Raw genomic sequence first — 13,774 nt, forward strand, 5'->3', positions numbered from 1 at the left:
TGGTTAGATACTCTGAGTTTAAATTGAGCATCACACTTTCACAAACCCATACTTTCATAAGTACAACTTCTCTGTTCTTGTTCCACCACTTGCTGCAGATCACAGTGTAACTATTATTACACCATGCTGATTTAGATGTGTGAGAATATCAATAATCTGCACTGTGATGCAAAACACTCAAGAGGTCCAATGATTATTTGGCAAATGTATAAATAAAATACATTAAAATGGCACAAATGAAAGTTTGTTCAAATAATTCCTATTTTGTATAATACAAATTTTACAAAATTAGGCTAGCCTACACTTTTAGCAGTTACAAACATGAGGCATGCATGGCTCCACAGCCTAAGCAATGATAGGCTACAAATGTTAACATTAAACAACATATATTTCATATAGGATAGGATATTGGGGATTGTGCATGGAAAGCGATTAAAATAACTGCATGCAATAAGGAGTGATTATAGGAGCTTCACCTTGTCGTCAAATAATGTAGATTTATTTATTTTTTAGTAACAGTCAAGAGAATAATCCTGTCCGTTTATATCCATTGGATTCTCAGATCAATAGGTCCGCGCGTCAAGAACTAAATGTTCTAGTTCACAGTGGCACGTGCGGTGGAGACTGGAGACTCTGACTGACTCATCTGCGCAACGGAGGTAAGAAATGGTACTGAACTTGACAAACATGGTTGACAAACGCGTCGTCTGTTTTCAGCCTACAACTACATTTAATACAAACGTCTGGGAAGTGGAATTAACATTGCATATTGCATGTGTCACTGTCTTTATTCGCCCGAATGCATAGACCTGCTCATAGGAAAAAGCGAAAGGTAATAGTCTATTATAACCTTCTAACACCGGCATTCTATAAAGGAACTTTGACAAAAACAGGACATTTTTGTACAACTTAGAAATGTATTGATGTATTTCATTAAGAGTTTGGGTAATAAATAATGATACATTTAGGGGGGTAAAATTAATTTTTAAAAGGGGGAGGGGGGGGGGGGTAGTGGGGTTATAGGGTTCAATTATTGCTGTCTTAAAAATAATTAATAAAATGTTGTTGTTTTTTTTTGGTTGTTTTTTTTAAATTGAGCAAAATCAATCGACGACTCCAAGCACAATACACTGATTTTTAGACAGCTCCACACTGTCAACACTGACACCAAAAATAGCCAAAATTGGGTCTGGGTCCAATGGTTTCCCCAACAACTCTGACAATAATTGAAAAACTGAAATCCAATAATTACAAATATTAGATACTTCCAAAACACATCCTGATGATGGAGTCTGACTGCATCTATCACATAGTTCACAGAAGAAAACATCTTAGAGAGCTTTAGTTTGATAGGTGAAGTCTATGTAAGATCCTGAATGGTAGGCTATTAAACCATGTCTAATACACAAAGAAGAAGAGTGAACCTTTTTTTTGTGGTTCTTCCCTTTGCCAGTCTGCAATATTCCAAGGTCTTCTTGCCATGGTGCTCTTACATGCATGCTCTAATGAAACATCACATTCCAACTGTGATGAATTATTATATATTATATTCCTCCTTTGGTAAATGGATTCTGTAAAAACAGTGAGTCCATCTGAGAGTTTGAAGGCTCACTTGGAAATGATGAAACAAATACGTTATCTTTACACAGCTGAGTTAAGGCTGCTCTGTGCCTGCTCAAAATTCTGTGTAAAGATGCAATGCAGAATAAAAGCCAGACTAAATTATGCCTGTTCTGACCCACCTCAGCCCCTCTAATTATGCAGTTAAAATTGTTGTGTAAATGCATTAATGCCACCTCTAAGCAGCATTAAACAGTCTGTAAAGACAATTTCCACTTCAGAAGCGCTTCTGTGCCACATTTGCGGTGTAAATAATGGATTATATTATAGGTGACTATTAAAGAGCCCAATAGTAGGGTCCAGAAAGTAAAAATCCCATTCATTTTCTCCATAAAATAACAACCTTTTGAGACAGACATAGCATAAGCTCAGAGATTAAGCGTTGGTTAAGTTGTTGTTAGTATGGAAATACAAATGTAATTATTGGCAAAAGAGCTCAACAGTGACCACCCACTCCCATAAAGCATTGCAAATCTGAATGGCGCTCTCAAACTACTTGTATACTGCAGTACATACTGCCTCCTGGTTTAAAAAAAAATAGTAAGGTTAAACAGACATTGTTTAGTTTGTTAAATTTCTAGAAATTAGTCCAAATACAGATTTGTCACAGTTGATAGTACTCGTTCATTTGTCTCACTGGAAATGTAAGGCCAAGCCAGCGTGTTGCATTGTGGGATACAGTATTCTGCAGTGTGCTCTTTGTATTGCACATTTTGATAAATGTAGTTGGTCATCCATGAATCTAAAAGTGCTGCATACCACTGCATACAAAGTATGCTCTTCCGAACATAGACCATAACCTCCATCCAAAAAAACCTGCCCTCCAATGATATGTCAGAAAATCAAATAAATGTCGGGCAGAAAGCACCTCAAAGTTGTCTGGCTAAGTGATAACAGACGGATTTTTTCATTCAGGACCCCTTTTTTAGTGATTTAGTGATAGTCGGGTAGGGACATTTGTGGCAGTCTAAACAATCTTTTACTGCGCTAATAAAGGGGAAAATACTTGCAGGAACCAAGACAAGTGAAAAAGTTGGCACTTGCTGTTTTGCAATAAGGCAGACAAAATTGTGAACAGTCTATCAGTGTAATTCAATGTTAGATTTTTTAATTGAATCTTAAATCTGTTAAAAAAGTTTTTGAGTTTTTTCACAAAAACACCTGATTTGTACCTCTTATGTCTTTATCTCATGCATGTTTAGGTTTCAGACTAGACCAGTAAAATGACATTTTACAGATATTGTAGAATGGAAAGTTCTTTTTTCAAACAAATGCTTCCACTGAAAGTATTGAAGTATTCTCTATCTGTAAGATGTGTGAACTTTGGATTAAATGTATTAAAAAGAAGCTTTCCATTAAATCCATAAAATTTAGTATCAGTGTCATTTCATTGTATGTGGGTGCAAGTAATTTATCAACATGTAAGCAAAGCCAAACCAAAGGTGTGTGTGTGTGTGTGTGTGTGTGTGTGTGTGTGTGTGTGTGTGTGTGTGTGTGTGTGTGTGTGTGTGTGTGTGTGTGTGTGTGTGTGTGTGTTTAGTCTGTATGTATATCTTTTATGGAGAGTGAGAGGGAGGGTTCATGAGAGGCTAACCAGTCATCAGGAAGAAAAACAGAACAGAATGTGCAGTACTAATCTGGGCGGAAAAAAACATTCTGTGCCGTGTGTGGTAACAGACCAATTCACATTGTCTTGCAGGCAAATATACATGGAACATAAGAATGAGGAAAATATATGTTGGTTTCTCAATGGGATGCTCTTTTCGTTTCGAAATTACTTAAGTATACAACAATAAATATAAATGACAAAACCCCAGAAGAGTTGGAGTATGAAAAGGGTGAGGTAAATGTAAACATACATTCATACTTACTGACCTGCCTGTGCCTAGTGAGATAAAAATAAAGGCAGGCAGCGTAGTGCTCTTTATTTGAATATGCGGCAGTCGTGTTACATAACTCCCCTGGTGTTTACTTAACCTAAAACAAAGGCTGAACTATTGCCCCCAAGATTGCGCCTAAATGAGCTGTTGAGGATCTGACACACGTATTGACCCCATATTTTGCTAATTAAAGGGTCATAATATCTTTTACAGCTCATACCACCAAAATAACATACAAAATAATAATAATATATACCATAATTAATAGTTTGGACAGCACTAGTCTATATCATTTGATTTATTTTTATCAAAATATGTAACCTAATGATTTTGAGCAAATATATTGTATATAACAATACAGGGAAAAAAATGTATACACACACACACACACACACACACACACACACACACAAATGTATTTATTAAATATTTAAATAATTAGTAAATGTTATAAACTAATAAAAACAATGTTGGGTATTCTGCTGAGTAAGTTAGACCTGAAATAGAAGGGAGAGTTCATTCATTATCCAAGGGAAGACAATGTACGGTGTTGATAGACTATTACTGTGCTGGACCTAAGCGTCAACATTCATCCTTAGACACTTCCATGTAGCATTCAAATATTGTTATCTCAGGTGTGTGATGGCTGTTTAAAGTGTAAAATGTAGCGCACTTCTCATATTTTTTAGGCATGAGAGCTTTTCATTTGACGTCCGTGTTGCTGAAGATGAAGAGAACCGGAAGTGCTTCACATGTAGATTTGCTCGCGAGGCGAGGGCCTGTGGTTACTATTAGCGCGCGTTAGCAACGAGGTGTTAGTGGCAGTGGCGCGTTTTCGATTTCGCTAACGCAAACAAAGTAGAGTTACCGGTAAGAAAACGAAACCGCAATTATTAACTTATCTCGAATAAATGTATAATGTGCGTATAACTTATAATGTAGTCGGATTTATTTGACTGTTAAATCAGTCTGATATACTGTTATTGCTTTGATGTCGTGTTTAGGCCTTTAAACGCTTATGCTAGCCTTTTAGCTTGGTACATGAATGTAATGTGTAACAAATCTGCTTGCTTTAAATTGAACTAACGTTAGACTTTGAATGTTAAAACACTGGCTCCCTTCAAACCGTTTTACTATCGTTTGTATGTTTGTATTTTATTTTTCTTTAAAGCCGCTTTTAAATTAGCTTCATAACTCCTGTGAGTGATCCAGTGTTGCATGCTAGTGTTTTCATTGTTTCCAAAATTTACAGCCTCTTTAGTTACACTTTTGATTGTGCTACATATTAAAAGTAACAGTTGATACTTTTATCATCCAGTTTTTATTGCGTATTCATAGTTTCGGTGCTATGGTCTTATTTCTTGCAGTTTTTTTAGGTGTGGAGTTGAGTTCGGGATTGGTGAAGACATGGGAGGTAACTTACGTCTTGATTAAATTTTTCTAACATCCACCCTAGCTAATGAGACATTTTAATGTTCTTAAAAAAAGGTTGGATAGACATTATGACAACTAATAATACAGAACATAGAAATTATTTAACTAAACCCTTTTCCCTCCGCAGACCCTTCCCTAAGCCGTGATTGTCCACTGGATTGTAAGGTCTATGTTGGTAATTTGGGCAACACTGGTAACAAGACTGAGTTGGAGAGAGCATTTGGCTATTACGGTCCACTGAGGAGCGTATGGGTGGCCAGAAATCCTCCCGGCTTTGCTTTTGTGGAGTTTGAGGACGCCAGAGATGCGGCTGATGCTGTGAGGGAACTTGACGGAAGGTAAGAATGTTTAAATTCAGGAACAAAGTCCTCTGGAACAGACAAACGATTAGATTCCTGCTGATTAGATTATACTGATCAAAGGGATAGTTCACCCATAAATGATAATTTTATCACTTACCCAGCCACCCTAAACTTGTTCCAAACCTGTATGAGTTTCTTTCTTCTGTTGAACACAAAAGATGGTATTTTAAAGAATGTTGGTAACCAGTAGGGCTGGGGTAAACGATTATTAATTAAACGATTAGTCGGGCGATTATTTTATCGATTAGTCGACTAATCTAACGACTAATTGGAATTATTTATCCTGTCTGTTATTCGCATATCTCTGTCGAGCCGTTACTCCGATGGATTTCAAACTCGACAGCTGTCTGGGCACGAGTAAGTGCAGTGCCAAGTTTGACGTTGTTTGGATGAGAAATGCAAAAGATATGTTAAATATATTGGTAAAAGAAGCACTTAGAAGGTTGTGGTTTAAAAATAAACATTCTGACATAAACACACTGTCAGCTACAATGTTTACTTCTGAATAATATAGTATAAATGTGATAAATCCTTTTTTTTTCATGCAATTAATCCATTGAATCAATATAAAAGTTATTTTTCACATTGAAACTGTTGAAAATACACAACAAAGTAAGTTGATCCACATATGACAGCCTCTGAACTCGGTCAATACTAATCTGGACTAAACATATGCTACATTCAATCAGCCATCGCTAGAAATACCTTCTAAACGACGGCGACCTTCTTTTTTGACGGCGATCAGCTGTAAAATGGCTTAGGTCCTGCTCGGTTTTCGTTGACTTTGAGTACAAGAATTGAAAGTTTTTTAAAAGATCCCCTGGGGTTAACGTGTCAGCATTCGACAGAAGTTTGACGCTGTCGTGTGAGAACAAGCATCAGTCGGCATTTCTCTTCCTCCCGCGTGCCTCATCTTCTTAATCTCCTCACGTAAATGATTAGATTTCGATGGCTTACCTTTCTTCCCTACGGCAGAATCCACCACAGGTTCATCAATGTATAATTTTTTTTGTTTGTTTGTTGATCAAAAAGTGCAAAGTAGATAAGGAAAACTAGGATGCCGGGTGTCAGAGCGCCACCGTTACTGTTTACAATGCGTGGAATGGTGCGCTGTGATTGGTTGAGCGGATTTGTGGCATTCTGCAGAGAAAGGAGACTGGCGTTTGTCGCGGTTTGGAAAGAAAGGGAGAAAACATGGCAGAATAACACGGCGGGCGGTGTGTGTGTGGCGAGCTGTACCTCCGGGAATGGTGCAAAAAAATAAATAGATAATAAATAAAGAAGCGTCGACGCAAAAAATATGACGTCGACGTAATTTTGGCGTCGACGCGTCGACGTCATCGACGCACCGCTACAGCTCTAGTAACCAGACAGTTGACGGTAGGCTAGCCATTGACTTTCATAGTAGAAACAAAATATGGAAATCAATGGCTACCGTCAGCTGTCTGTCTACCAACATTCTTTAAAATACCATCTTTTGTGTTTAACAGAAGAAAGAAGCTCATGCAGGTTTGGAACAACATGATGGTGAGTAAATGACAATTTAAATTTTTGGGTGAACTATCCCTTTAAGGGAAGGATTAAAGAATTGTATCGTGTGTGTTTGAAAAAGGACAAAAATGTATATAGATGTAACGGGGTTATCATTAACGCTAAAACCATTTTTTGTACTTGTTGAAATAAAAATAAACTCAAAATAAAATAAAAAATATTTCAGCTAGTTTCCAAGGCAACATTTCTCATTTCTGTTTAGCTTAAAGTCCCTGTAAAGTCAAAATTAAGTATGTGTTCTGAGTTTGTCACACCACAGAAAAATGTGTTATTAGCCACCCAGCCAAATTTGAATGATAAAAAAAGCCGGCAAGTACATAAAATAAGCTATCAAAATCTTGAAAAAATGAGCAGTAGTCTCTGCTCTCAAACGCTGGGGGCGTGTCCGCTGGCTGCGCTGAAACCACGCCCACTCGCGGGAAAGCTGCCGTCGCCACACTCAACTGTCTGTCACCGCTACAGCCGGAATGGATGCTCCTAGCAGCTTAATTTGTTTTACAAAGCCATACATGTTCGAGCCTGGACTACCTACTATAATTATAACATAAGCACACAAGGCAACTTACACTCATTGGTGGGCACGCACTGCCGACGATGGCACCAGTTGTCGGCGCGACGGGAGGATGATCGCCGAGGCGGGAGATAGTCAGTTCGGCCCCATTCACCAGTAACAGCGGATTATCAGTGAATCCCAGTTGTCTCCGACGAAAGTTTATAAAACTATCCCGTGTAAAATGATCACTACAGAGGTGGGTTTTGGCGGTGATCCTCGACTCTCCATCAAGGTGGCTCTTCACAAAATTAATCCACCTCTTGTTGATATGATAGTTTTTCGGAAATTTAAATAAGGACACCGATCTGTTTTGTACGTGATCGCATCCAGGTAATATGCATTTCCGTAACGAAGGCATAGCTAGCTAGCAAACTGTAGGATGTAGTAACTAATAGTACTGACAGTAACTCGCGATCGGCAAACTGATGTGAATGTGCTATATTGTTAGGGGAGGGGCCAGCGTCAGGGGCTCCAGTGCGTCATCAAGTAGGGGCGTGTCCAGGAGCTCAGGGGCTCCAGTGCGTCATCGAGCCCCCGTTTTAGCCCCGCCCAAAAAATCCGGAACACAGCAATGGTGAAAAACTGTTTAACGGTCTAACTCCACAATTCAGTACTTCACAGTTCACAGTCTTTGTAATATGATTTAGCAATACATTTCTAACATTTATAATGTGTTTAGAATTTTTTTTTAGAATTGCCTTTACAGGGACTTTAAGTTCGTTTTTCATTTATTTTCAAGTACTTCAATAACCAAACCTAAAATTTAATAAAAACTGTATAGACATATTAAAGAGAACATTAAAAATGACAAACACACAACAAAATTGCTTAAACTAAAATGAAAACAGTATATAAAATATATACAATACATATACAATTGTTTTTAATATTTTTAATCAGACTTTATTTTTATATCACTGATACTAAAATAACACTGAGAAGTAGGGCTGAACGATTAATCACACTTAAATCGAGATGGCTTATCGCGATTTTAAAATCGCAAAGGCCGCAATTATTTTTTTTTAAATGCTTGTCATTGATGTACGGCTATGTAAACGCTGCTCCATCTGAAAGCACTGTGAGTTTGAGTCACTTATAACGTGCATTTGAAAAAACAACACGCGTCAAACATCTTTCCAAAACATGAGAAGCATTTATGAACCTCTTGTCCAACAACAGACAACATTTAATAACATGCATTTACTCCAAACTCACTTCATAACGACAGTTGAGCATCCTTCTGTGAGATGATGTGCCGCCTTACACAGAATAAGGCAGTCGTGTATTTATAAGTCATGTTTAATCAAAGCGTTTCAATCTTCTGTTTATTCAGCTACAGCGATAGGGATTTCCTGGAAGGATGCATTATTGTACTTCTGCAGCAGGGCATATTTATCGTGTTTGCATGAGAGCGCCCTCTGGTGTTCAAATGGGGCAGTATTTACTACCAATCAGCCGCACTCCACTGACAAGCTGCGCATAAAATAATCGCAGCCTTTGCCAAATCGCGTGCGGTTTTATTGCGATTAATCGTTCAGCCCTACATGTTATTTTAAAAATGTCTCCAATATAACAGCTAATTGCTATTTATTGCTTTGTTTTCTCAGTGGTTGGACTGCATGATCTTGAAATATGTGGCATGCTCTGTCCGCAAAGTATTATAACCCTATGTTTGTCTTCTTCAGGACACTATGTGGTTGTCGGGTGCGAGTTGAAATGTCCAGTGGTGAAAAACGATCAAGGTATCGAGGACCACCCCCTTCTTGGAATCGCCGCCCACGTGATGATTCTAGACGCCGCAGCCCACCCGCTAGACGCCGGTACAGTTTTGAGCTTGTCTTGATCACCTTGAGCTGAATTTTGACTAAACCCATTCACCTCAAGCTTAGTTATGGGCAGAATGATGAGCCTAGGTGTGGAGACAAACCAGCATCTTTTCATAAATTTGGGAGAGCTGTTCGAAACCTTCCCCTTGCTATGCTTGCCCTGATATGTTTTCAACGGTTGTTTTGGTTAACCAATGCTTCATTCCCCCTAACTGATGTCCATTATTCTAAATGACTGCATTGAGTTTTTGATCAGGGATATTCATTTACTTAAATTGTAGTCACGGATATTATTTTTCCCTATTTATACAATTTTTCCGTCCTGAAAAGTAGGACCCACATGAATTTCTTAAATATGAGGGATTTTTTTTTATTGTGTGGCTGGTTACATTATGATGATTGAAATCGCGAAATAGCCTTAAAAAAATACTAAATAAACTGCAAAATGTTACGTTTTCTAACCCCATTTATAAAATGCACGGATTGATTCTGACAGCGCTGCACGAGCTCGCGGCACCATCTGCGAGACACTCATAGCATGTTAGCCGGGGGTTCAAAGCGTCAAATGCAAGTAAAAATGATGGCAGTTGCCTGGTAACCTTTTTTTAATGAATTTTGACAATGCATGGCTGTGAGAATGTCATATGGCTTAATGCGATCATCAAATCACAATGGTTGTGCTGCATGTTTCAGAGTAAAGTCAAAGCACGGCACTGTGTTCATTTTCAGATTCGATTCACGCTGAATGCTATTCTGCAATTTAAAGCAACATGCGCCAACCATCTTCTCAAATTTGTTATGAGAATTGTTAATAAATCTGTTGTCTACAAAGAGAAGCGTTAAGGTCTTCCTGCGGTTTTCCTTCAAAATAAAAGCTTCAATGGTTTAACGTTTGAAAGCCAAAAAATTAGGACCACCATAAATGTTAGTATTATTTTTCTGTTGTGCTGTAAAATAACAATAATAATAATTAATTTTATTAATATTTTTATTTTAACATTGTACTATAATATAATATTATTATTAATAAATAGGTTTTTTTACAGTGCAATAGTATGTATTATTGCAATAGTAAGATATTTCTTTATTAATTTTATAGAAAAAAAGAAAAAAAATTGCTGTTGGGGTCAGGGCCCGGTTGCATGAAATCCCTTAAGTTAAGAAAACCCAAATTTTTAAGGTTAAGGGTACCCTTAGTGAAACATGGGTTTCAGGAAAAAAAATAAGGGTCCACTTAAGGAACATTAAGGCTGTCATTAAGTATTATTTCCCTTAATTACTTAAGTGTTCCCTTAAGTTCTTGTATGCATTGCAACAAAGTCCTTAGTGATCATTTCACCTTAAAGTCATTTTTTTTTTGTCTTTGGTCCAGTTTGGTTTAGATTTCTTGTTATTAGTACTTTAAAGCGGTTAACGCATAGGACTAGGCGCCGAGCCGTGTCGCTGCTAAGACACTGGACGCATTATTCTGTACTTTCGTGCTTCAGTTCAAGGCGGCAAAATTGAATAACTATACAGACAAAGTGGTGTCGACGCGTGGGTAAAGTAACAAGGAGGTGGACAAATATAATGTAATTAAATGGGAAACTATGTGATTTGCACGGCAGGACCGGTGACGTAGCTGGACACTGCCTGTGTGCGTACACTCAAAGAAACAATGTGCTCAAATTTTAGGATGCTCTGTGTTGTCCGTCAGACCCCCTTTAATAATCTCCATAACATATTGTAGCTGTATAGTTTATTAAATGTTAAAGTCAGTTGTCTGTTTTGTTCTGTTTATTGTGGAAGATTTTGTAACTATAGCAACCGCTTCTCCATTGCCCTGTTTTGCCAGAAACTATCGCAAAATGCTTAATATAAACACTTAGGGATGGGTGATGGTTAAATCCCAGAGTATACACTGGCCGTTCACGTTCCACACTGGCCATGTGACATTTTTGTCATCAGGAGGGACATCCGCGCACACTGTCAACGTGCTGCCCAATTTTTGTGTCTGCATGGACCGTGCGTCTACAACAGTGCAGGTGTGAGGGACTTGAGTCCACTAACAAAGTTTGGCACTTGCACTCTTTCCGCACTCATGGCCAAAAGAGTATACTTTAAAAAGCTCACACACTCAATTGTGCGCGACTCAGAGTGGAATGTGGAAAATTAATATACCCAGGCCTTAAGACGTTTGTTGCAACGCACTTAAAGAAATCCCTTGCCTCAGGGATTTTTTTCCCCCTTTAAGTCAAACCACTTAAGAGGTTTCATGCAACCGGGCCCAGGTGTTCCTTCTTTTTTGTCTTTAGCTGATCACATGACTTATTTCCAAAGAATCTTCTCATTGTTTGGGTTTTATGTCATTTTTCTATTTATATTAATGAAGCTGACCACCCCACCCCCCCTTTCAGAGACATCACCAAGCCTCTACTCATCTACCTCTGAGTCAGTCAACTAGCCCTCTTTCAACATCATGTGACCAGCGTACACCAATCAGCTCACATGATCCAAGCATGGCCACCAGCCCATTGGTTCCCGAGCATGCCTCTCTCAGGCTCCTTCACCTCCTCCAACGTTAACCTGATCGGCAAAACCAACCACGCCACAATTACTACCAATCAACGGGTCTTATGCCCCTCCCCAAATGTCTACATGACAACATATCCTCAGCAGTCCTCATCTAACTGACATCTTCAGCCACTACTGTATAGCTGTTAACATCTAGCAACCATCTGGCAAAATCTCCCCGCAAATTACGCCCTCCTGATCAGCACTCAGCTTCACTGCATCATAACTAGCTTGTTGAAAACAGAATAGTAAGTTAATGCCTTTTCCTCCCGCTTAATGACATTGAATTGTTTATTTGGTGGTTTTGAGGTATGACCTTTTTTTTGTTATGGTAATTTGTATTTTACAATATCCAAAGAGTGAGTTTCTCCCCTTCAAAACAGTACATTTATATATCCCTCTGTTTCAGTAGTTTTCATACTGAAACCTTTTTGATCAGTGCACAAAGGTTTGGCAAATAAAAGGCTGATCTGGAACTGCTGCTTCTGATAGTTAGTTGATTTAAAAATTGATTCACCCATAATGGGTTTCCTAAAACCTTCACTGAAGGCAGATTATTGTCTTTTCTGGAAAAAAAACAATTGTCATTGCGTGGCGCTTCATTTGTCATGAATATTTTTAACCATATTGACCCCTGACTTGTTAGTATTTCTTGCATCTATGTTTAGGTCTCCCAGGAGGCAGAGCTTTAGCCGTAGTCGGAGCAGGTGAGCTACTTATGTTTTCAAAATCATACAGAAGTATTGACATTACCATAAATATTTTCCTGACATCACTTATATTTATGGCTATTCTTATGGATATAGCTCTGTAACTTTGCCCTTTGTCTCATTTCTGCAATTTCTTAGAAGTGTGAGTAATTATGACGAACACTCATTGTGTATTTACTTGTCTTTTATAGGTCCCTTTCCAGAGAGAGGAGAAGAGAGAGGTCTTTATCTAATGATAGAAACTATAAACCTTCAAGGTCTTTCTCAAGATCACGCAGGTAGGTTTATACTTATAAGTTGTGTAGTAACATAGTTTGGAGTATTATGCTCATTTAATTTGTCTTGTTTCTTTTCTTTTCAGTCGTTCACGATCCAATGGTCGGAAGTGAGAATTGTTCAAGTCCAGCCTTGTCAGAGAAAGCATGTCTGTTCGTTCCTCCTCAACAGACTAGGATGATGGGAAACAATGGATTTTTTTTTTTTGTTGTTGTTGTTGTTTTTTTTTGGCCCCAAAGTCTTTTTAAAATGTGTTTTCCCTATAGCATTCTGAGGATCCTTTTTTACTTAAGATATCTGTGCTTAATGGGTAGAAATTGTTTCATCCTGCCTAAATGCCGGGAATGTAATTTTATGCTGTTTGGGCAGTGAAAGGTTCTGAATGGAGTAACTCATGTCTGTTGATCATTTGAAACCAATTTTGTATGCTTTTTTTTGTTTGTACTTCCATTAAAAAAAGTTCCTTATGAATTCACTGCATGACTTCTCTTTGCTCGACAATTCACTCTGATTAGCAATGACATTAGTTATTGCATTAGGTATCATGAACTAGCTATTACATTTTTGCAGCATGTATTAATCTAGTTTATTAAAATTTCTGCATGTACGAATGCATTTATCAACAATGAATAATAGTTTTATGAATTAACACTAACCTATAATGCTGCAATAGTTCATATGCAATGCATTAATGGTAATTAATTTAACCTTATTGTAAATTCTTTTTTTTTAAAGAACAACCCAGAAGGGTATTTCAAGGTAAAAAATAAAATGCAGCGTAATATGAAAATTTTCCTTTTAATGTATCATATAGTATTTAGAGTTTTAAATGGTAAGGTTAATGGGTTGCATTAGTGAGCTTAAAAATATGCGCTGGAGAGCCAGCAGAGTGCTGTGCTGTTTGTTTTGGACATGCTTGCAAAATGTTTGAGATATGACAGAATATATGGTACTGTAAACACAAAAAGATAAATATATATATATATATATAAAACATATTAATGGTTCA

At 37.7% G+C, this 13,774-nt stretch overlaps 1 protein-coding gene across 4 annotated transcripts; it reads left to right on the plus strand.

Annotated features, from left to right (window-relative positions):
- The first annotated feature begins 543 nt into the window (after positions 1-543).
- On the plus strand, positions 544-13,236 carry srsf3a (serine and arginine rich splicing factor 3a). 4 transcript variants are annotated; one of them, XM_084129211.1, is made up of 7 exons: positions 544-659; positions 4,868-4,914; positions 5,062-5,272; positions 9,086-9,220; positions 12,448-12,486; positions 12,681-12,767; positions 12,851-13,236. In XM_084129211.1, the coding sequence occupies exons 2-7, from the start codon at positions 4,908-4,910 to the stop codon at positions 12,876-12,878; spliced, it is 507 nt and encodes a 168-aa protein (XP_083985337.1). In that variant the 5' UTR covers positions 544-659; positions 4,868-4,907; the 3' UTR covers positions 12,879-13,236. The 4 variants fall into 4 exon arrangements, with proteins under 4 accessions (XP_083985337.1, XP_083985338.1, XP_083985336.1 ...); XM_084129212.1 differs by lacking the exon at positions 544-659 and adding an exon at positions 4,003-4,135; XM_084129210.1 differs by lacking the exon at positions 544-659 and adding an exon at positions 4,277-4,370 and having other exon boundaries at positions 4,869-4,914.
- The last annotated feature ends 538 nt before the right edge of the window (positions 13,237-13,774 follow it).

Source organism: Abramis brama (genome assembly GCF_963993115.1).
Source record: "Abramis brama genome assembly, chromosome: 11".
NCBI lineage: Eukaryota > Metazoa > Chordata > Actinopteri > Cypriniformes > Leuciscidae > Abramis > Abramis brama.